At 36.5% G+C, this 25438-nt stretch overlaps 1 protein-coding gene across 1 annotated transcript in view; it reads right to left on the reverse strand.

Annotated features, from left to right (window-relative positions):
* TMEFF2 (transmembrane protein with EGF like and two follistatin like domains 2) overlaps window positions 1-25438 on the reverse strand; it is a 298310-nt gene that overhangs the window by 54765 nt on the left and 218107 nt on the right. The window contains exons 6-7 of the mRNA XM_072612710.1: window positions 10564-10712; window positions 9676-9735 (exon numbers count right to left, since the gene is read on the reverse strand). Of these exons, the coding sequence (XP_072468811.1) occupies window positions 9676-9735; window positions 10564-10712 (209 nt within the window). The remainder of the gene's footprint in view (window positions 1-9675; window positions 9736-10563; window positions 10713-25438) is intronic.

Here is a 25438-nt window from a genome sequence, read left to right on the forward strand (position 1 = left end):
TTCTTTTTCTAGTTTTAAGTACCCTCAAGGAGTACTTCACCCTCCCTCTATTGAAGAGACAAATGTCTCAGCTGATATGGCTGCTGGACCCCCAACTCTGGAAGCTGTTAGAAGGAGAGGCTCAAGGTACATTTTAACTACATAATTTTTAACTACATTATTTTATTTTTAACTGGTTCCTTTTAACCACATTATTTATCTGACCAGGAGTGGAGCTGGGCCACACACATGCTGGTTTGATCAGTTATTCTTACCCCACCCTCAGCTCACTACTCCAAATGGCTATTTTCTTCTGTAAGTAAGCATGTATTGATGACATATCTTTGTCCTTGTTCCATTACCCTAACTTTCACTCTATATCTCATTCTCCCTTTGAATTGGGATGTCTGGGACCCAAAGACTATTCTTACCATGATGTCTACTTGATCAATACTTTCACCTTTGGCTGGATTCTCTCTTTTGTCTATAGAATTGCATCACTAGTTAGGCCTTGTGGCTGAAAATTTCCATTACTTGAGCCCTTTGGCACATGGAACACCTCAGTCTGGGGTGGGGATGTAGTTCAAAGGCCTGTAGTTTGTGAACTCTGCTTAGGTATTGTTTGAATCTATATGAATACAACTGAAGTAGGTATTGCTTATGAGTGTAAAAGTTCATGGAGCCTTAGGATTCTCATAGCCTTTGGCACTTGTTATTGACTGAATTAAGAGAATCAATGGGCCTGTTCCACAGCATATGCCATGACCATTGTGCTTCTTGGTCTTTCTCTTGAAAGAGCTTCTTTGGAGTGGAAGGAAAAATAGTAAATGGATGAAAATTAAAAAATAACAATAGTGCTTTGGAATTTGCGAAGAACTTTATATTTGTTACCACATTTGATCTTCAACAACTCTTTGAGGAAGGTGCTATTTGCTCATTTCATAGGTAAGGAAACTGAGGATAAGAGAGGTTAAGTAATTTGCCCAGTGTCACACTGCTGGTAAATGTCTGAGGAAGGATTTGAGCTTAAATTTTCCTGAACCAGTGGCCTATCCGCTTTGAAAATTAGTTGCTGCATTTTGGAGATTCTTGTCCTGAAAGCTACAAGTTGATTTGAAACACTGCATATGAAGGTCACTGACTGCAATTCCAAACTTACACCAAAAATTTGTGGAATGGGACCCTACAAATTCAGTAAAGGATAACCGCAAAAGATTTATCAGTGTGCTGCTCTACATTTACCATATTTACTTGTGATAATAGACTTAGAGCTAAAAGGGACCTTGTGAGCCATCAAGTTCAATCTCCTTATTTTACAAATGAGGAAACCAAGTCATAGAGAGCCTAAGTGATTTACCCAGGAATACACAGATAGTATGTATGTGTGACAGGATTTGACAGAGACAGGCACAATCCTAAGTGCTTTATAAAATATCTCATTTGATCTTCACAATAATTTTGTGAGGTATGTGCTGTTATTACACTCATTTTATGGTTGAGGAAACTGAGGCAGACAGACATTAAGTGTCTTGCTCAGGGTCATACAGCTTGTAAGTGGCCATTTCCAGTTGTCCTGATGAATATCAAGTCACTGAACCCAGACAGCTCAGAAGAAAGTAAGATTGGTGACCTTGCACAGCCCTCCCTCACTCAAATCAAAGTCATTTGAAAGTTATGTCATCATTTTGATGTCATGGGCCTCTTCGAGAATGGAGGAACACAACAACAGCTTGTAAGTACCTTGGGTTAGATTTGAATTCGGGTCATCCTGACTCTAGGCCCAGAGTTCTATCCTCTGGGCCAAGTGCCATATAGTCTCCATTATTATAAACTGGTATTGATCTGAATTAGTGGGGGGAGATTCCTCACCTAGTTGTTCTCTTTATGTTAGACAATTACAGATTTAGTCCCTATTCCTATCCTAGCTGCCTTCAAAGAATCCACAATTTAGAAGGGGACCTTAATACTCAGGTAATTACTGTGCCAGACAGTACGTGGTAAGTTACATCAAAGGTAATGCAACTAATGCTACAGGATTTCAGAAGAGAAAAGCATCACATCTGGCCAAGGTGGTGGAGATGATAAGGGACATGGTGGCATTTTAGTTGGATCTTGAATTATGGGCAAAATTTTATTTGATAGAAATAGGGGAGGGGGCGAGTGAGGACATTTCATGGAAAGAAATAGCATGAGCAAAGGAATAGAGGGGGTAAAGGGCAAACCATGTTGAAGAATAAAATGTATTCATAGGACGCTTTGCCTAGAGTGTGGTGGATGAGTAGAGGAGAAATAGCTGCAACGTTAGATTGGAGCCGGATTACAGAGGGCCTTGTACCCTGTGCTGAGGAGTCTGGATTTTATGTAGCACCCAGTATGTGCCAGGTACTGCTGAGGCTCACCTCGTACATTCAGAATAAATGAAGTAAAGAAGGACTACCTTTTCAGCCCTATCTACACAAATAAGCATAATTTATGCATCTTGTAAACCTACTGTACTATGGAGTCAAGTAAAAGCCAAGAGTCCGTATATATAGCCTCATTTTTTGAAGCACAATTAGTCAGATTTTTAGACAGAAAACAAAAGAAATGTAATTACCAAATGTGGTCATCAAATGTGTCCTGATGGCACAGATGACAGGAATAACGTGGTTGAGTCTCGTATTGTTCTTTTAAAAGCATGAGGAAAAACAGGTGTTTGTCAAAGGAAAAGGGCTCAAATTCCATTAGTACTCTGTTCTATTTTCAAACTCTAGGGGGATAATCCCAACATAAGAATCTATGAGCTTGGAAGAATATTCTTTTACCAAATCTGTCTTCCTAGCTGGGGGGTGGAGAAATATTCCCCCACCTGAGGCCAAATCTTAGAGAACATAAAACAATTAGCCACATTTAGCATATTTGATGGGGATCTCTGACTAGGAAAAAAGAGTCAAAGTTCCTGATCAAAGACACACTGAGACCTCAGGTCTCATCAAAACAGGTTGCTTTCAAAAAATTTAGATGCAGACATGACATAAAGCATGTATGATGATCTTAGGTTCTGGCTGCTGACTGCAACCATCCTGTATACACACAGGTAAGGGGGCTTGGGGATTGACATATCTATTGGCCTCCCTCTATCCCCCAATACATACATACATGCAGCACATAAGAATTTTTAAGGTATTATTACATATCTTTAATATCACCTGTCTGTTACTCACACACACATTTTTCCCATCTTAGGGAAAGGAGATTTGGAGTTTAATGATAGTTTATGACATTCATTTTGTTCTTATTAAGAACATTTTATACCTCTTGCATTTTTTAACATGAAAGGGATCACCACTTCCTAAAATTTCATATCTCCTCTGCACTTACAAATTTACAATAGCATTTCCAATTTTCTGTAGCTAAGGACATGGATATTTGAAGGACTAAAGGTAACCCTAATAGTTCTGGGTACTATATTTATTATTATTGTCTGTATTTCATAGTTGAGAAAACTGGGGATCCAAGAGTTTGTGACTCCCCCATGGTCACAATTTGAATCAGGGTCAAATCTAGGATGCTTGTCCAGATCCCCAGCTCCTAGATCCAATGCTCTGTCTGTCATAGGAAAGATAATAGGGATTTATGCTCCTCCTTTTCCGTTTTAGGTGGAAATGGGGAATCTAACAGTGCATTCAAGGCACAGGGAAGAGAATAAGTAAATACAAAGATGTGGGAAAGGGTGGGAGAAGTCACAGACTCATGAGTTTAGCAAGAACATCAGACATGTGGAGGATAGTAGTGGAATAGAAGTCTCAAAAGATACAAGGTTGGAACCAGATGAGGCAGACCCATAAATGGCAGGGAAGGGAATCTACACCTTATTCATTAGGTGACCAGGAACCATCAAAAGTTTTTGACCAGATAAGGATGAAGACACGACTTGTGAGTTCATTGGTATGGGGACTTAGGGAGATGCCAGGGGAGGTAACTTTTTCTACCAGTTCTTGAAATGCAGGTCAGTCTCTTCTCTGTAATCTATATTCTTAGACAGTTTCCCAGAGCATTATGAAACCAAAAAACTTGCCCAGGGTAACTTAGCCAGTATATGTCAAGTGGGACCTGAACCCAGGTCTTCCTGACTTTAAGACCAATTCTTTTTTCTTTGGGCTTTCATTCTTTCAGAATATTTAAAACAACAAACAAAAAAAGAAGAAAGATCTTGATGAGGTGTTAACATTTATGGAAGCACTCTCTCTCTGTGTTAATTTGCTAGTCACAATAGACTGAGCACTGAACTTGGCATCCGGAACACTTCAGTTGAAATCCTGGCTCAGACTAACTAAGGCCTTGGGAAGGTCACTTAACAGGTCAACACAGCTTTATTTTCCTCATTTATAAAGTAGGCATAATAATACCCTACTTCATAGGGGTGTCCTAAGGAACTGATGAAATAACACATGTGAACCTTGAAGAGTTATATTACACGCTAGCTTTTTACTACTACTACTACTACTGCTGCTGCTGCTGCTGCTGCTGCTGCTGCTACTGCTACTACTACTACTACTACTACTACTACTACTGTTATAGTCATTGATATGTTCTCCCATCCAAGAGTCCATTTGTTTCTTGATAATTTTAATCTTGTATTGCCATCTCCCTAGTGTTCTTCCAAATTCCTTAATTGTTATGAATACATTTATACATTTCTAATGATAAAAATTGAAACAGCTTGAAAATCAGTCTTAGAATGTGTTTACTAATCTGTGAAGTGTATAGAGTGACAAACTTGTAGTCAGGCAAACCTGAGTTCAAATCTGGCTTCCTCCATTTATTAGCTATATAACCCTGAGCAAGTCACTTAACCTCTATTTGCCTCAGTTTCTCCATATGTAAAATGGGGATAATAATAACACCTATCACACAGAGTGGTTGTGAGGATCAATGACATAATAATTGTAAAGTGATTAGCACACTGCCTGGCACATAGCAGTGCTACATAAATGCTGGCTATTACAAAAGAAAAGACAACTGTAAGAACTGCTCTATAGCCATAAGGCAAAAGAGACCTAGAACTTTCAAAGAAGACCATAGTCACATGTGGTTTCTCCTCAAACAGTGACAAAACTGTTCTCCTAAGTGATTTCACTTCTCTTGGTGTTGGTTTCATTGTCATAGTCATTCTTACCCTACCTACCTCACAGGGGGGGTGCAGCTAGGTGGTGCAGTGGATAGAGCAGGAATCAGGAAGACCTGAGTTCAAATCTCACCTCAGACACTTGACACTCTCTAGTTGTGTGACCTTGGGCAAGTCACTTAACCCCAACTGCCTCATCCTGCACCATCTCCAGTCATCCTGATGAATATCTGGTCACTGGATTCAGATAGCTCTGGAGGAGAAGTGAAGCTGGTGACCTGCACAGCCCTCCCTCACTCAAAACAAAGTCAAGTGCAAGTCATGTCATCATTTCTCTGATGGCATGGTCTTCTTCGACAACGAAGGATGAACACACACCTCACAGGGAGTCAAAGGATTGGGACTTAAATTTCAACTGATATGATCCAAGTCATCTTGGGCAAATTATTTCAGCAGACTAATTTAATTCCAAGTACATTTATTAAGTACCCTTGATATGGAAGGTATTGTGTTAAGTATGGAAGATACTAAAATGAAAGTCATGGAGTTTACATTCTACTGGAGAGGTGGACAGAAACACACACAGATACATCCTTTTGTACAGGATGAAGACAACTGGGATAGATAGCTGAAGAATTATGCAGATCCTGAAGGGGTGGAAGGACCAGATGTAAAACTTAATATCAACTCTGAAGGATATCTCTAGTGAACTTTGGTATAGTAGAAAAAGTATTAGTTTTGATGTAATAAGAGCTGGGTTCAAATCTCAATTCTTCCTCTTCCTACTTTTGTGGCCTTGGGCATGTCACTTAATGTCCTAGGTTTTAGGTTCCTCATCCATAAAAAGAAAAGACTGAACAAGATCTCTGTCTCTCTCCCCACCCCTTCCCCCACCATCAAGATTCTTTTCACTCTAGATCTATGATCCTATGATCTCTTTCTAGCTGATAATTTCTATCAATGACTTAAATGGCAGAATAAAGGAAGCTTATTTAAATTGGTAAATAAGGGGAAGCTGAGTGAAATGTATTTGTTCCATCAGAGTGAGGGCCAAAGAAGGGCACACAGCTTCCTTTTAAATATCAATTTTCCTTTCCCCTCATTACAATGACTTGCTCCTCCTCTCAAGCTATTCTCCAATATTTCTGTAATTCTCCTCTCACTTCATTATCATCACGTTCTATGCAGTCGGTCTCCCCTTACTTAATGTTTCCTTCAATTTATTTCAAGAAACATTTATGAGGCACACAAGAAACCATGTTCAATACTTGAGATGTAAAGTCTAACACTAAATAATTCTTTTCCTCAAGAAGTTTATACTCTATTGTGAGATAAAATCAGGCTTCAACCTGATTTTCTGGCCTTATTTCTTATCAGTTTCATTCATGCACACTACCTTCTAGACAAACTGGACTATTAGCTGTTTTCCCAGAGATGCATAGGAGCAGCTAGGTGGCACAGTAAATAAAGTACTGGGACTGGAATGAGGACGACTCACCTTACTGAGTTCAAATCTGGCCCCAGTCATTTAACCCTGTTTGCCTCAATTTTCTCATCTGTAAAATGATCTGGAGAAGGTAATGGCAAACCATTGCAATATCTTTGCCAAGAAAACCCCCAGGTGGGGTCATGAAGAGTCAGACATGATTAAAAATGACTGAACTTTCTCTTCCCTTCTTTCTCTCTATGTGTGTGTGTATGTATGTATGTATATATGTATATATATGGGTGTGTGTGTATATATTACACATATATAATATATATATATATACATATATAGTGTCCTACCCTTAAAGTTCATAATATCACATATTTCCCAGCAAACAAGAGACTAAAGAAAATATAACCACTTCATAATATAATGTAAGCATGATGAGAACCAGTTTATTCATCTGTAAAATGAAGTGGGTTTGGCTAGATGATCTCTGTGGTCCATTTTGGCAGGTAACATCCTTTGGCAGTTAGGATCAAAGTATGTAAAGTATGTAAAACCCTTTAAGGCCCTCTATCAATGTCAGCCATTATTTCATAGGTGATAGCCAAGCTTCTCCAGTAGATACTTTCCTAGGTAGCAGAGGCCCGTGGTTGCTCTATTTGGCAACATGACAGTTGTAGCCTCTAGGCTGGGATATACTCATCATACTCATATGCTCATAAAAACACTAAAGAAGCATGGAATAACTGGCATAGTTTGGCTGGAGGCCTCCAACTAGGATTTAGAACTAAAGAAATGAATTTGGAAAACCATTTGGAGTGTAACTTTTGGTCAAATCAATTAAGTAATCTACAAACTTTGGCTTAATAAGAAACACTTATGTCTCTAGCCAAGTCCTTGTCATATAGACAGATTGTACTGACTGCTTAGATGGAAAATTGTTGGTGATGGAGGGTGCAGTTTACCTAATCAACATGATACTGGGCATGCAAACATAGCCTTGTGCTCATTGGTAGATGGAAATTTTCCAGAATCACATTTGTTTCATTATTAGATATATAGTTTCAATTTCCTTTCCTCATTACCCTCTGTGTTCTCAAATTAGAATGTTTAAGAATAGCAAATACTTAAACATAGTTTTAAGTTTTGCTTTTAACCTTAAGAGTATTCCACTGAGATTTCTTAGATAAACAGGGATTGGAACTTGAAGCATATGTACAGATAGGAATAATTTTGCCAGCTTTCTTTCATTTTTCCTATGCTTAGTAACATAAGCACAGATTAAAAAAAGACTGAAAAAATATGCCTCAATTTTCTCAAAATGATATCAAAATGCACAGAACCCTGTTTTTGAAACCTGTATATTATTTCCTTTTGGAATCAAAGTCAATTGCAGAACCTATCTAAAATGGACTAGATGTTGTCGTGCAATCAGTGGCAGCTCTGAGATAATAACAGCCTTGGCTGCTGCTGCAGCATTATTAAATGGCACATATATTTGCATTTTAAAATAGATCAGTTGAAAGAGTTCTTCATCTTACTGCCAAGACTTAAGGCTGAAATCTGAGTTTTCTTCTGTTTCATGCACTGTGTGGAGAGTTCTGTGACCATCATATGCTACAAGGGAAGTCCAGAAACATTCCTTCAAGTCAGTTAAAGTAAATCATGCACAGAAAAAAAGTGATTGCTGAGTTTTTTGTTTTTATTTTTTGTTTTAGACTGATGAGCAAGTTACTCCCTGGATAGAAGTAGGGCACTATGAAAATACCCACAATTTCTAGAATAATTCCCAAAATGTATCTGGGAGTTGTTTATCCACTTAATTGATGTTATATATGTTACAATTCTTAAATACACTGCAGTTCTAGCTTCAGGCCTTCTATTGTAGTTAGCTCAGTATTTCATATGTAAAAATGCAGAAGTAGCCTTTTTTATATGGCTCTCCATGATAACCTTAAGTCCCTAATACATTACAGGGTGCCATCTATATGATGACAACCAGCCAAATGAAAATTGAAAAATTCAATCATTTTGGTGTTTCCAGTATTGGAAGACTGGATGACATGTAGATAAAACATAAGTGATTGGCTGAATTTTTCACTTTTGTTGTAGCTGACTTTCTTTTTTGGGGGGAGGAGGGTTCATCTTATACACATAACTATTAAAAAAAAAAAGGTTGTTAAAGGAAAGAGACCTTCAGAAAGAATGATTGGTGACAACTATCCTGAAAGAAAAGATGCACTTCATCTTTTGGTTAAGTGTTAGCAATAAATTCAGCTAAGTGCTTTAGAGCTGAATAGGAACCCATGGTATAGTACATGTATATATACAACATAACTCAAATAACACAGAAACATTAATGTCACTTTCCTATTTCCCATCCAAAAAAAAGGCTCAGAAAAATACTTTGGCATAATTTTACAAATCTATGAAATTAGAACATCTGAGTAAATTCCCACTCATTTAGATTATTCATAAATGAATCTGGATATTAAAGTGTGTTAGAGAAAGATATTGCTCAAAACAAAATTCAATAGTCTCTAAATAACATTTACATTTTTTATTTAAAATGCTTTACAAGCCTATGTGACTTAGGAGCTATATTTTAGCTTGTAAATAAATTAAAGACATTTATCATTTTTTAGAAATTGGTTATACATACCTTATTAGCCTTGCATCTCAACTGAGGCGATCTATATTCTATTTATAGAATTTTCTCAGGACACAATTCTATTCTAGCCCATTTATTCCAGGGAATACAAAAACTATGTTTTACAGTTGATTTTATGAAAAAAAAGTAAAATAAATATACTACAGCATCTGCACATATTCCAACATGCTGTCAAAACCTGCATTAATTTCCATTGGTGCCCATAAATTTGATAAATGTTTTGTCATTTGCAACATTTCTACTGTCAAAACAAGTTAATTATATCTTTCTGACATTCTTCACAATCTTTTTAAGTTGGGGGGGGTATGTATAATTTGCTTCAATGAAAATTAACTATTGCCTATCAAAAACTTGAGGAATACAAGATGTGAATAATTAACTTCTGTCTCTATGAAGTTCTTTATATAGGAACAATGGTGAGATTTATTTCCCAGAAATGTTCTCTAAAAGGAATCATATGTGAATAGCTAAAATTGTACATACCTGCATAATCTGTTCTTGCAAAATGACCGTCTTCAGATTTAGTAGTGGTGGTAGTATTATCTATGATAAAGAACATAGATAAAAATGAAGATTGGCTGATCATGTTGGATGGCTATCTGATTTTAAAATTAATTTTTCTCTATGGCAATATCTTTGTAAAATTAAGATATTTTTGTTGACTATGATTCCAAACAGACCTGCAGTGTCTATGTCTGTTTAAGTATGACTAAAAATGATAAAATAATCTTTATAAGATGATGATTTTTAAAAATTTTCTCAGGTCTATGAAGAAGACACACAATGATGTCTCAATGTAGTTGTGCTGTTTGTATAAGTCAAACCTAAAGAAACTGCTGGATTTTAAGAGGAAAAATGAATAAGACACCTTATTTCTTCATTTATAACAAATGTGTCTGAAATTATTTTACTGAATCAGTCTATGGAAAATGTCATGATATTATGATCTTAACTTGAATGCTATTAAACAAAATTATTTCATAATGAATCCAGAAATTTTTTCCTGAAATAATTATTTAGACTTTTTCCAATTTCACTGAATATAGAATTTAGTTAATAAAAGTTTGTTGATATGAATTAAATTGAATTAAATTTCTCATGGAAATATTAGTCTGCCATATTGAAAAGATAGACATATATTCAAAGCACCATGAAAATCTAGTGCACAGAACATAAGGAAAGATGCCCGTTGCTATAGATATGATTCCAGATCTCTAAAATAGAGATCATCCTCACTTTTCTGGATTATATTTTTTACATGCAATGAGAAGTATCTTTCAGAAATGTAAGAGATGCTTAAAAATAAAGTATCTTCTTATTCTGCTCCAAGATTGAAAATTTCTTTAAAATGAATTTTGGTAGAAGCATTACCTTGACATCGACCCAAAGACATGACTTCAATTTTCTCTTGTTTCTGGCATGATGCCTCTTTGATCTGACATGCATTATCATAGGATTTCCCATCAGAAGCACAGAGGGGATTGAAATTGGTTTGAGAGCAGTCAATGTTGCACACACACCTGTAAGAAGAGAGCACATTATTTAAAAAAAATACAAAGGAAAAGACATTTTGCCACATTGCTTAAATGAATATTGGTAAAGCTATATAAGAATATTCTGGCTATACACTTGACTTTTCTATCTGAGATGAAAACAAACAAGTGATCAAAGTAAAAGGATTTGAAGAACAGAATGAAGTCTTAAAAAAAAATGAAGGAGGGAGAGGGAGTCATTAAAATAGTACCATTGCAAAGTTCTAATATATACTTAAAGATCCCATGGCAGTACCTGCAGAATTTGATGGGTATAAGGTGGAAATAAAGCCCACTATCTGAATTCCTTAAGTGAAATCATGCTGCTTTAATCTTTCTTTAATCAAATACAATTGGGCAGATTTAAGCTCCAATAACTAAGTACTTATAGGAGAATGTAAAAAACAATACTAAAATGAAACAAAAGAACTACTTCTATAGAACGAGATTCAATATTCTTATTTAAAGCAGAGAAGAACAGCTATTTAACAAAACTTGTGCTACTCTGGTTATTATCTAATTTTTACGGACAAACACAGCATGGCTATTTGATGGTTATTTTCAGGTTTTTTTCCCCTGGATGTTTTGTTACTCAGCTCCTGCATATGTTTATGCTACATATGTCCTTCAATGTAACCTCTGTAAGAGCAAGAAATACAGCCCTACTCACATTAAAGTTAGTTAGTTTGGTCTCTCCAATGATATTGCAAGTTGTTTTCTAGAGAAGCATAAATACTTCTCTTTTATTTCCATCAGCAGAGTGCTGGGAACATAGAGAGGGAATCAGTAAACACAGCCAAATGGTACATTGAATGGAGCACTTGATTCTAATCTGGTCTCAGACCCTCACTTAGCTGAGTTACTCTGGGTATGTCTGCCTGCCTCAGTTTCCTCAACTGCAAAATGGAGGTCATAATAGCATTCCCAGGGCTATTATGAGGATCAAATGAGATTATATTTGTAAAGTGCTTAGCAAAGTGCCTGGCATGTAGAACCTGCTAAACAAATGCTTCCTTCCTTCTAGCTTAATTCAATTCAGCAAACATTTACTAAACATGGTATGGTGGATAGGGGTCCATTTTTTTTTGTCAAGAAGACTTGGGTTCCAGTCTTCAATCTAATACATATTAACCACTGACCATGGGCAAAGTCTTTTAACTTTACAGTGCCTGAGGCAACTCTCTAAGACTATACAAAACAGATGAATTGTGGGTTTACATAGGTAGAGGGAGTTTCCATACCTAGAATTCCTTGTACTTATAAAAGTATTGTTCCTCTCTCCTCTTTCCTCCCTACCCTTGACTAAATATACTAGACACTAATCTCCAGGGGATATAAAGACAAATATAGCATAGTGCTCTATATCAAGCAACTTAGATTCTAGATGAAAAGATATGATACATAATTAACTTCAACACAGAAGGGAATATGCTAAATATTGAGAAACAGCCCAACAGTGCTATCAGGAATTTGAGGACAGATTATTTTCTGCTGAGTGGTTCAAAAGAGATTTCAGGAGAGGAGGACAGATAGTGTTTGAGCTGGGATCTGATGGATGGCTAGATTGAAATAGGGAAGAAGGCAGTGCATTCAAGGCATGGGGGACAGAATGAAAAAATGCAAAGAACCGGGAAAGGATGGCATAAATTCTAGTTTGGAAGCAGGAACACTGAATGCATGGTAGCAGAATGAGAAAAGTCTCAAAAGGTACAAGGTTGGAAGCAGATCATGGAGCACCTTGAATACCACGGGAAGGAAACTGTACCTTATTCAGTAGGAATAAGGAACCATTAAAGGTTTTTGAACAGATAAAGATAGGGAGTAGGTCTGGGAATTCACTGATATGAACTCCCAGGTAAGGTGGCTAACTCCTTTTGTCTATCTACTTCTCCCATTGGGGAGATGGCACCTTCTCTGCAATTTGTAATCTTAGAGATACTCAGAGCACTAAGAGATTAAGAAACCTGCCCATTGTAGCTCAGCCAACATGTGCTAGATGCAGGATTTGAACCAAGGTTTTCAAGACTAGATTTCTACCAAGCCTCAAAGACTCCCTTTTGAGCCTATCACTAACATAACCAAAGCTGCACACTAGGAAAACTATACTTGTAATGGTATGTAGGACAGATAGGAGAAAAGAGAGATTATAGTCAAAGAAACAAACTAGCAAATGAGAAAAAGTCTTTTCATAGAATAATGGCTGGTACACAGTAGGTGCTGAATAACTGCTTAGAGAATGAATGGATATCAGGCTACCACAATAGTCTAGGTGACATGTAATGTGCCTCTGAAATGTGCTGGTTCCACTGGGAGTGGAAATGAGGACATGCATTCAAAAGGTGTTGTGCAGACTGAGCCGAATGATCTTGAAACCTGATTAAATATGAAGGCTGAGGAAAGAGAAGAGTCAAAACAGACAATGAAGTCTGGACCTTGGGTGACTTAGAGAATTATGTCTATTTCTAAGGTACTATTAACAAAAAGAAACGTCTGAGGAACACCAGATTTGGGAGGAAGGGGTAGCTAGATGGTTCAGTAGAGAGAGAGCTAGCCTAGAGTCAGGAAGAAATGAGTTTAAATCCAGTCACAAACACTAGCTGTGTGACCCTGGGCAAGTCACCTAACCCTGTCAGCTTCAGTTTCTTCATCTGTAAAATGAGCTGGAGAAGAAAATGGCTAATCACTCCAGTATCTTTGCCAAGAAAACCCCAAATAGGGTCACAGAGAATCAGACTGATTCTGAAAATCAGAAATGACTGAAAATGACTGAACAACCACAAAAGCTTAGTTGATTAAAGGGTATGAAAAGGAAAATAGAGAACTGAGATCATTATCTAGTAAAGTAAAAAAAAAAAAGTTTTACTCAAATCATATGTATCTGTAAAGTGAAAGTAATTGTGGCCTCTCTGTCAGGTAAGATGGAAAGAGGACTGGATTTAGATTTAGAATAGTAGGTGAGTTCAAATTCCAGCATGGCTACTTACTTCAACAAACTGCTTCTTCTCTTTTTCTTCACTTGCAAAAAAAGGAAGGTGGGACCAATGATCTCTAAAGATCACTACACCTCTAAATTTATACGATTTTATTATTTCAATCTAATTTATAAGATTAGTTTGATTCACCATTCACTTTTTGAATTTAGAACAGAAGTGAGCAAAGGAATTAGAAGTTTTAGTCAAAGCTGGTCTTTTGGCAATCATTTAAATAGGCTAGTTGGTGCAAAAGAGTGACTGTATCTACAGACTTAATCTGTTTTATTCTTTGAGAAAGAAGTAGTTCTCACCTTTCTGGAATGTGATACTACTTCAGATGATACATCTGGACAATAAATTTGCAGATAAATACAGAAAGAAGCACTTTGAAGTAAACCATTTTCAATTTCTTTGCTTCTAGGGGTTTAGAGATTGTATCTTACTATTACCCTCAAGCACTTATCTGCCCAGAGCAAATGAGTGGAAAGAACATATCTTCACTTATCTATCTAAGGAGGCAATGAGATAAGATACACTGGAAGGATCTCTAAAAACAATGGAGATACAAGACAAATTTGAAAAAGATAAAGTGACAATGAAGGGGTAGAAATGGGTGGAATAAACAAAAGCTATCTGGGGAGAGAAAATTTAGTTGAATCTAACTGGCCAAAATCAACAGGTTCAAATTAAAAAAAAAACAACACTGAAATAAGTTTAAGGGGCATAGTTGAAAGTTTGAAAGGAAACATTGATGCTCTATGTAAGGAAGGGAATCACAAAGATTGTTAAATTGAATCAACCAGAGGTATTAACTGCTTCACAGTAAGTGTGAATAAAACCTAGACATCTCAATTTAATCAATCACCTCATCATACTTAAAATAGCTATATTAAACAGATGAGAATATCCCTATAGAATCAATCAATCAATCAATCAGTCAGTCAGTCAGTGAAGGTTGTCTTCTCCCTTATAACGTGAATTCCTTAAATACAGGCACTGCCTTTCTGCCTTCCTTGGTATCTCCAGTACTTAGCACTATGTTTGAAAAAGTGTTGTTGTTGTTCAGTCAATTCAGTCCTGTCAGATTCTTCATGACCCATTTAGGGGTTTTCCTGGCAAAGATACTAAAGTGGCTTGCCTTTTCCTTCTCCAGCTCATTTTACAGATACCTAGGGTAATACTGCTAGCCAGTGTCTAGAGACAGATTTGAACTCAGAAAATCAGGTTTTCTGACTTCAGGCCTGACACTATCCACTGTGCCACCAAGATGCCCATGTTTGAAATATACTAAGTGCTTAATGAATGCTTGTTAATTGACTGACTAATTAGACTGGATGTGGAAAAGCCTTGATCCGTTTTGAAACAGAAAGCCATTGGATGGAATGCAGAGACACTGACAGAAGGAATAGTCAGGTTGGTCAAAGAGAGTCACACTCTGTGGGGTTTATATAAAACCAGCACCTGGTTTACATTTATGTGTCTGATACTGTAAAGGAGACTAAATGTGGGAGGTCCAGAGAATTTTGGACTTCTCATTGGAATCTTAGTGGTATCTAGGTACATAGGTGACAACAGAAAATTGCCCCAAGCCTAAGAGGAATTTTATGAGTACTTCCAAAAAGGGGAGAATGACTCAACAACTAAGAACTGTGAGCTACACCTTTCCCATCCATGCTTGAGCCTACTTTTCCCCATAATACTTTGTGGGAGAGTTTGTCACAGACTTTAGGATATGGATGTTTTATAGCAACCATTCTTATTACATATCCTTATTAAACACCCTTTCCTAAAATCTAATTAAGTCTGGCTAACTAATTGATATCAATTATTAATTAATGGAGAAAGAGGCACATGAATGGGAACTTGTGAGCTATAATTCTAGAAAAGCACTCTCTAACTCCTAGGGATTACTCCTAGTACCTTTACTGTAGATGGAGTCTTTTCCTTCTAAGGATTCAACCAACCAGTGTGACTGGGAGGGTGGAAGAGCAGCACAAGAGCACATGCTACATGTGTATTTATGTAGACTACTCTTAATCATTGGATTCACCTGAGTTCGTTAGTCTCTTGCAGACACAGACATTTTCCCTGGGGCTTTGCAAAAGAAACAATGAATGTGCTTCCCTTTCACTTTTCTGTCTTGGGGCTGTGATTCCTCTGTGACCATTCAACTTGCTGTCATAGTGTCTTAGAACACTGATTTGGCTGGTGGGTTCATGGTAATTAAGTCCCTTTCCTTATAGTTCACAGAGAAACAATGGAATCATTGAGCTGAAGAGTGTATGTGGGCAATTATTAACACTTTCAATGATGGTTATGAGATGGTGGAATGAATAGTCAAGGGATATTGGATTTTCCTCATGTGGAAATTTTAAATAAAAGTCAAAGCAGCCATCTAGCTAGAATGGCTCAAGAATTATTCTACCTGAAAATAGGGAAATGGGGTATATATGGTTTTTTACTTCTACTACCATCTACTCCTTAGGGTTCTTTGTAAAAATTGAGACCTAATGACTTCAGATGCTGATACAAAAATGCATAAATGATGCTTAACAATCAAGGTGAATTAACATGAGGTGAAGCAAATGTGACCTATGTGTATCTTTGAGATTTGGTCAGGTGTGATTTTGTACAAGAATATGGCTCTGGAAGGGACTACATTATTTAGAAAATTGACATTTTCAAAAATAGAGTGGTTGGGTTCATAGATTTAGAAGATGGAAAGTACCATAATGATCAGTGATCATGAAGTTCAACCTCTTCATTTTATAGGTGAGGAAATTGAATTCCAGAAAAAAATCACATGGATAGCAAACTGGAGAGAAAAGATTTGAACCCAGATCCTTTAACTCCAAGTAGAGGGTCCATTCCCACCCTTCCCCCCCCCCCCCCCCGCCCCCGGCTCCTCCCTATGTGTGTGTGTATGAGAAACTAGCATGGTATATTATGAAGATATACTCAGGAAGGAATACAGGAGCCACAGGGGAGATTCATGATATAGGACATTTGGATGAAAATCAGCAGAGACAGAAGCAATGCTATAGACCACTTGAACAAAAGGAGGAACTAGATAAGGAGATTAGGATACAGGCATATATCTGGCAGAGATGAGACATAGCTATGATGGGAGCTTCCATTTATCCAAACATATGCTAGATCTGTCTTCCAAACACAGAGTATCTAATAATTTCCAGGATTGTTTTGGCGAAAAATTTGTGCTTCCAAAGGGTAGAGAAATAAGCTCATTTTTACTCATCAAGAAGGACCAGCTGATGAAGCAGAAATAAGGGGAACCTTGGTGGGAAAGTGATCACTCTGTCTAAGTGAAGGAGTGGAAAACTGGGTATAGCTTAGGTTTTGGGTTACAATTTTCAAAGGGTAAAAAGAAATGATAGGTAGGAGCCCTCAGCTTAATTCCATAGGGAAATTCAGTGTAGAATACATAACAAACAGAAGAATTGAATTCTGAAGATACATAGAAAAAAATCAACGAGGAGGAAAAAGAAGTTGCTTGAAGAAATAATTATTGATGTACAGGAAACTCACTGAGAAATTCAGTTTTAAAAGGACACAGAGTAGATGGAATCAAGGACAAGTTAGAAGATGAACACAAAATCATGACAGAATTATAAGAAAAGTATCAGGAGCGTTAAAGGTCAGAATGAGTTGATGTTTAGAAAGACAGCTGAAGATAACAAAACAACTTTTTTTCTTAACATTAACAAAAGAGAGTGTAAAAAGAGGGTAAGGAAAGAGGCAGGGCTGCTTCTTAGAGTGGGTAAGATCCTTGGAGTTGGTAAGATGCTTGCAGAGAGAAGGCAAAGTTGTTCATGTCTTATTTTCCTTCTATGTTTTCTGCCAAGAAGAATGACCTTTAAACTAAAAGCTGGCAAAGAGGGAGTCAAATTCCAGACAAATACAAGGAAAGTGTGAGATGAATTGCATTCACCTGGCTCAGGGTGATGAAAGACTAAAGGATAGCAATACTGAGTCATTGTCAGTGATCTTTGAAAGACCATGGAGAACAGGAGAGGTGTCACAGAACTAGGGAAACTGAAGTCTCCCAATTTTTTAAAAAAGTGACTAGGATAGAGCCAGCATCTACTGATCAGTGAGGTTGATTTGGATTGCTGGTTAAATTTTAGAAAATATTCTTAAAAGGATAATTAGGAAACAGCAAAATAAATGGTAATAACAAATTGTCAATGGGACTTCATTAATAACAAGGGATGCCAGATTAATCTCATTTTTTTAATGACAGTTACTAGACTAATAGATGAGGGGAAAATTTGTAGTTACATTTTCCCCAAATTTTAGCAAAGGCATTTGAAATGCTTCCTTAAAATTCTTGTGGAGAGATGTGGGTTAGACATTAGCAAAGTTAAGTATATTTGGAATTTATTTAATTGCCAGATTTAAACAACAGTTATTAATGATTTGATGATCTATAATGTAGTGTCTGAAGTATCTGAAAGCCAAGATGATTCCACTCTAGTTATGGATCTCTGTTATAGCTGCTAGTAGAATATTATTAATTCCTTGAAATCACTGTTTAATTTTTAGCTTTGTATACTCAGAAAATAACTTGTATCCCCCTAATAGGGCTTGCATGTAGTAGGAATACACTGTTGAATGTAATGGAATTTTCTATTAGCTTCTGTATTTTCAGATTAAAGAAACTTCATTTAAAAAAAATGTCTACTCAAGAAGGCTCATGGGTCAACATAGAGTGGATGACAAATACACTTTGCATTCAATGACAAGCAGCTGGACAGAGAATCCATTAATCCATCAACATATATCTTGGACAGGCATTGCAAATGGACTCTAAGCTGGTCTCAGAATTAAATAGAAAGAGTAGAGCATGATGAATTTCATTTGGGGTATTAAGTGGCACTTTCAATGAGCACAAGCTTCTCACTGTTTAAAATGCCCATCATTTTAATACTAATATTATTCTTCTAATGCTATATGACTATGCATAAAGAAATACCATAATCTCAAAAGAATCAAAATTGTAGGTGCCCAAAGAAAATCAGAAAGACATATAGTGGAAGTAAACAGAATGTGATTCGTAGTCTGATATGACTTACTCATGAGAAATAGCATAATAGACATGCGTGTAACTAAAAAGGACATCATACAAAGAGAATGAGGAATGAACAAAGGACAGCCCAAATACTGTATGGCAAAAGAAGCACATTGAGTAGATTGCCTATGCGGGATTTATGGGACAGCATAGCCAAGAATTACACAGGATAAAAGGATACAATTCAGTTTGTAGTCTGCTATGGTGAAGGGAGTACCCATAGAATCCAAGAATTTCCTATTTGGAAGTGATCTCCAAGATCTATCTAATCTATCTAATCCATCTAAAGGAGAATGCTTTCAAAGTGTGATATCTAATGTTCTACAATTTCTGAGTATTATTCCTACTTCTGTCCTTTGAGACCAAGAAGGACAAAGCTATTTTTTAAGTTTATATTAAATCCTTCAAAATTTTGAAGCCAGGTAGCATTTCTTCTCTAGTTCTTCTCTTTTCTAGGTTAACTGATTCTACGTGGCACGGACCGAAGACCCTTCAACATCACAGTCCCCATCCTCTTGATGTAGTTCAACTTGTCACTCTCCTTAGAATATTGTGCCTAAAACTGAAAATAAGACTCCAGATGTAGCTTGATGAGGTAAGAGTACACTGAGAATATGATTTCTGGTCACTATGCTTCACTTAAAGTAGCCTAAGATCACATCAACTTTTGGGCCTCACCTGTCTAATTAATTACTTATGTGTGTAAATATATATGTTACTTAAATTTTTCAGAGGTTATAAATATTTTATTACCTCACTTTTAACTCATATTTTACTTATGGTTAACTGAATTCCTAAATCTCATTTTTAGCTGAACTAGTACTGAGTCATGAATCTTCCATTTTGAATTTGTGAAGTTGATTTTTTAAAAAAGCCTAGCTACAGGGCTTTTTGTTTATTCCTATTAAATTTTTTCCTATTATATTTGTTCCATCATTCTAACCGATCAAGTTCTTTTAAGAATTTGTCTAATATTTTAGCTGCCTATCTTAGTTCTATGCCTTCTACAAACTCAGTAAGCATGCCATTTATGCCTTCATCCAAATCACTGATAAAATATGTTAAATGCATGGGCCAAGGAGGGATCCCTAGGACAACTCACTGGGGACATCTTTCCAAGGTGATACTAAGCCATTGAGAAGGTCAAATCAATCAATCCATACTAAAGAGATAATGGATTCATTGAAACATCAAAGAATTTGTTAAGTATATGTTTACATTACTTGTGAGACATTCTGCATTTATTCCTGGAAGCAGCATCAGCTTTAATTGTCTAGAGCAGGGATCTACAGATTGTTTTATCTACAATTGCTGATTTAAAAAAACAAAATAAAATATTTTTTCAATATTTTCCCATGTATAACATTAACTTCTAATTGCTCAAGATTTGGTAGTTTTAACTTTGGCAAAGTTGCAGGGTACAAAATAAACCCACACAAATCTTCTGCATTCCTATATATTAGCAACAAAGTCCAACAGCAAGAGATAGAAAGAGAAATCCCATTTAAAGCTAGGGTAGACAGTATAAAATACTTAGGAGTCTACCTGCCAAAACAAACCCAGGGATTATATGAACACAATTACAAGACACTTTTTGCACAAATAAAGTCAGATTTAAGTAAGTGGAAAAACATTAGATGCTCATGGGTAGGCCGTGCTAATATAATAAAAATGACAATTCTACCCAAATTAATATACTTATTTAGTGCCATACCAATTAAACTATCAGACAATTACTTTCTAGAGCTGGATAAAATAATATCAAAATTCATTTGGAAAAACAAAAGGTCCAGAATATCAAAGGGACTAATGAAAAGAAATGCTTGGGAAGGTGGCCTAGCCCTACCAGACCTCAAACTGTACTATAAAGCAGCAATTATCAAAACCACTTGGTATTGGCTAAGAAACAGAGAGGTAGACAAGTGGAATAGACTTGGCACTCAAGATGCAGTAGGCAAGGAATATAGCAACCTTCTGTTTGATAAACCCAAGGACCCCAGCTTCTGGGATAAGAACTCATTGTTTGACAAAAATTGCTGGGAAAACTGGATAACAGTGTGGCGGAAATTAGGCATAGACCCATACCTGACACCGTACACAAGAATAAAGTCCAAATGGGTACATGATTTAGGTATAAAGATTGATACCATGAATAAACTGGAGAAGCAAGGAATAGTGTATTTATCAGATCTATGGAGAAGGGAAGAATTCTTTACTAAAGGAGAGATATAAAGCATTATGAAATGCAAAATGGATAACTTTGATTACATTAAACTGAGAAGTTTTTGCACAACCAAACCCAATGCAACCAAAATCCGGAGGGATATAGTAAATTGGGAAAGAATTTTTACAGCTAAGCTCGGGGATAAAGGCCTCATTTCTAGAATATATAGAGAACTGACCCAAATGTATAATCATACAAGTCATTCCCCAATTGATAAACGGTCAAAGGATATGAACAGGCAATTTTCAGAGGAAGAAATTAAAGCTATCTATAATCATATGAAAAAATGCTCTAAATCACTATTGGTTAGAGAGATGCAAATCAAAACAACTCTGAGGTACCACATCACACCCATAAGATTGGCAAACATGACAGAACAAGAAAATGATAAATGCTGGAGAGGATGTGGGAGAGTTGGAACACTAATTCATTGTTGGTGGAGCTGCGAGCGCATCCAACCATTCTGGAGAGCAATTTGGAACTATGCCCAAAGGGCTACAAAAATGTGCATACCCTTTGACCCAGCAATATCGCTACTAGGACTATATCCCCAAGAGATTGTAAAAATGGGAAAGGGTCCCACATGTACAAAAATATTTATAGCAGCACTCTATGTAGTTGCCAAAAACTGGAAGTCAAGGGGATGTCCATCAATTGGGGAATGGCTGAATAAATTATGGTATATGAATGTAATGGAGTACTATTGTGCCATAAGAAATGATGAGCAAGAAGACTTCAGAGAGGCCTGGAAGGACTTATATGACCTGATGCTGAGTGAAAGGAGCAGAACCAAGAGAACTTTATGCACAGCAACGACCACAGTGTGTGAGAGTTTTTTCTGGTAGACTTAGATTTTTGTAATAACACAAGAACTTCTTACAAAAAAAAAAAAAAATCCCAATGGTGGATCTCAAGGCAAAATGCTTTCCACACTGAGAGAGAGTAATATGGAAGTCACTCACATAATGTAGCAGATCATGTTTGTGTATGTGTATGTGTTTGTGTATCATGTTCTGATTTGTTATAGGATTTCTTTCATTTATCTTAGTCTGACTACATAGCATGACTATAGTGAAAATATACTCAATAGGAAAGTATATGTAGAATCTATACAGAATTGTATGCAGTCGTGGGGAGGGAGGGGGGTAGTGGGGGGTAAGTGGGGGGGATAAAATCGCAATTGTATGGCAGTGATTGTTAAACATTAAAAAATAAAAATAAAAAAAAAGATTTGGTAGTTTTTAATATATATGCAATTTACTTAAGTATATTTTTATCACTATGTAGAATAGATTTGGGGGTTTAATCATATCAGGAAGTGGGAAGGGGTGATCATTCTCCTTCTCATGTCCCCTCTCTAATTCCAGTTTTGCTTCTCAATTTCTATTGAAGTTTTTAAACTCTCTTTGAAAATTTTTGAAAATCTACTCTGTGTGTGTGTGTGTGAATCTTAAAAGGATTGTAGGACTAGTTATTATACTTAGATAATGAGAGAATGATAGGAAGTAAAAGTTGTATTAAGGAAGATTTTCTTCTGTCTTTGGATTACTTAAAGTCTGGAAAACCAAGAGAGAATGTGTTGCCCACTAAATAACTGGAGTTTCCTTCCTCATTTCATTATGGCTTCCATCTATATGTCTTACACTTTAGGAAAGAGGTTATCTGCTCCAGGCAGCCTATCCCTACTGGCAAGTTCACAGCACTCTATTTCAGTTGGAAAATATTATTAGACTAGTCAGGAGGGTATGTAGGTTTGAAAATATTCACATGTAGAATTTCAGATGCAAACATAATTTAGACATAATAATGGCATTTTGCTGCTACCAGACATTAAAAACAATGCAAATAGGGCTCTGATAAAAGGGTGATAGAATTGTTGTATAGTATAATAGTGAAATGGCTGGTCATACAGCACTTTAGCAATTTATGTAAATTACTTGGTTTTTTTTTTCTTTTACCCTTCTATTTGGAATGAAAAGTAGAATTTCTTTTTAAATGGAAAATATACCATCCTGACTGCTTTTGGCAAATAACTATATTATTATTCATTCTGATAGGAGTAACTTGTTAATTACAGTATGTCATCAGTATTTTATGTGAACCGAGGGTTTTAATGCTTAGGACTACACAGATAACTTCAAGTTTTTTAAACCAACTATTTAAATTTTTTTTTGACATTTTGACACCGTAGTTACATAGATCTTATTTCTCTCTATCTGTAAAAGAAAAAAAAAACATCATGCACATTTGAAAATAATAATTTCTAGGGATTGTATGTGAAAACACTACAAGTAGGAAACTCTTCAAAGAAAATTAACATGGCAAACTTTAGCCATTTGAATTGAGAGGGGAAAACGAGAAATAGTGAGAGCCCACTTGATGAAATAAAATACAGTAATAATGGGTGGAAAAGGTGACATTCAAGGCACCTCACATGCTTTTAATTCTTTCTCATATTTCTGAAGTACTATTTGCATTGTGCTACACTTATTTTGCTGCTCTAAGCCCAGTCTGGAATGAGTTAAATCCAGAGGTGAAAAACTCTCCTGAATGGCCCAGAATGCCTCTTGCTCTTCTAGAGTGTTAGGATGCTAACCCTGTCAGGTAGCTAATTACTAATTCATATGTCTGGTTTGCGGTTGTCCTCTAATTTCATTAGATTTCACTTCATTCATTAAACATGGCTGTCATTTATTCCTCTCCCAAGGTCCTTGATTTTGTGTCCCTTCAGTTTTTTGACCATGTGACAAGACCTAATCATTTAAAGAACTCCCAGCACTGCAGCAGTCAGGCGGCTTTTATGGTTTGTTTTGGAATTTGATTGTGATGTCCCCTGAGCCTGTCTATCTCTGGGGTGATTATGCAGGCATACTCCTGCCTGGCCAGTAAATGAGGTCAAAACTGCCATTGGTACTCTCAGTCAGAACTATAATGGATGGTCTGGATTATATTAATAACAGTAAAAACTGTGTGTACCTCTCATTCAAAAGACTTCAAACATTAAAGGATAGTAAAAACCTCTTACTCATTAACCCTCACCTCACTCCTCAGAAAGTAGATCAAAATAAATGTTTTCCTGTGTGCAAAGATGGACTGCCCTACTTTCTTATAGAGTTGTTATGTATAAAGATAAAATCAGGTATCGGATGCAGAGTACTTTGAAGAATTAAACATGCTTTACAAATGATACAAAAGTCATAATTAAGTGCTGGACTATAAAGGTATTTATTCAGTATGAAATACAGTGAGCTTGAATTACTGTTGCTGATCCAATCGGAGTGACTACACTTTCACAAGTACCTGAGTGGGCAACATCTTCCCATTACTCCATCTTGGGAAGATTCTCTAAGACTGTCCAGGCTTATGAAAACTTTGCATTTTTCTTTTTACTTTAGTCACTGTCATAACTGGGTGAGTAGGACCTTTTCATTCCTTCATCATTTTATTCAATAAGTGCTTATTGAGCACCTTCTTTGTGCAAAGCACTGCTTAAGATATGGAGCAATAGAGCAATAGCCCCTTCCTTCAAGAAGCTTATAATCTAGTTGGGGAGATATGCTTATGTGCATGAATGTTCAATAATGAAAAATTTAAATAATGAAATTTTCCTGTTACATAGCAAATGCAACCACAGACGAGGTCACAAGTTGACTGTGATTGAATGACTGAATGACAACAATAGCAACCATTACTTACTACTTTCTGGTTACAAAGTGCTTCAGCTTCCTTGGCCCTCTGAACAACCTATGTGATAGGCAATACAAGTATCATTCCTATTTTACAGATGAGGAAATTGAGGTTTAGAGAAGGTAAAAGATTTGCCCAAGGCCACTCAATGAATAGGCGTCAAAGACAGAACTAGATCCTAGAGTGTCCATCAATCAATCACCATTTATTAAACATCTACAGTGTGCTGTACATTATGTTAGATTGAGAGGATTACAAAGACAAAATGTGAGACAATCCCTGTTCTCAAGGCTTTACTTTGTATGAACTCCAAATATACTGCTCCCTCTATCCTATTGGCTCTGAATAACCATAAAATAAGAAAATAGAATGGTTGTCACAAAGTATGATGTACCATGTCAATGGTAGGAACAAGTACTATGAGGTCAAAGGAAGGAAAGAAAGTACTTTGGGTTGAAGTGGTTGTGGAGGGTTTCACAGAGAAAATGGGATTGAGGAAGAGGGGTAACATGTAAATATTTGGGAAATGGTGAGTTGGAGTAGTTTGAATGGTTGGAAGGGTTATGTAGAGACTCAGTGGGACTTATGGTTCGAACATTCCACTTGGATTAAATATGGAGGACAGTGAATTTCAGGCCAAGGACCTGGAACTTTATTCTATGGGCAACAGGGATACATCAGTGGTAGCTGGTCAAGGTAATGATATAATGAAAGTGATGTCTTAGGCAGATAAATCTGTTGG

This window comes from Notamacropus eugenii, chromosome 5 (assembly GCF_028372415.1).
Source record: "Notamacropus eugenii isolate mMacEug1 chromosome 5, mMacEug1.pri_v2, whole genome shotgun sequence".
NCBI lineage: Eukaryota > Metazoa > Chordata > Mammalia > Diprotodontia > Macropodidae > Notamacropus > Notamacropus eugenii.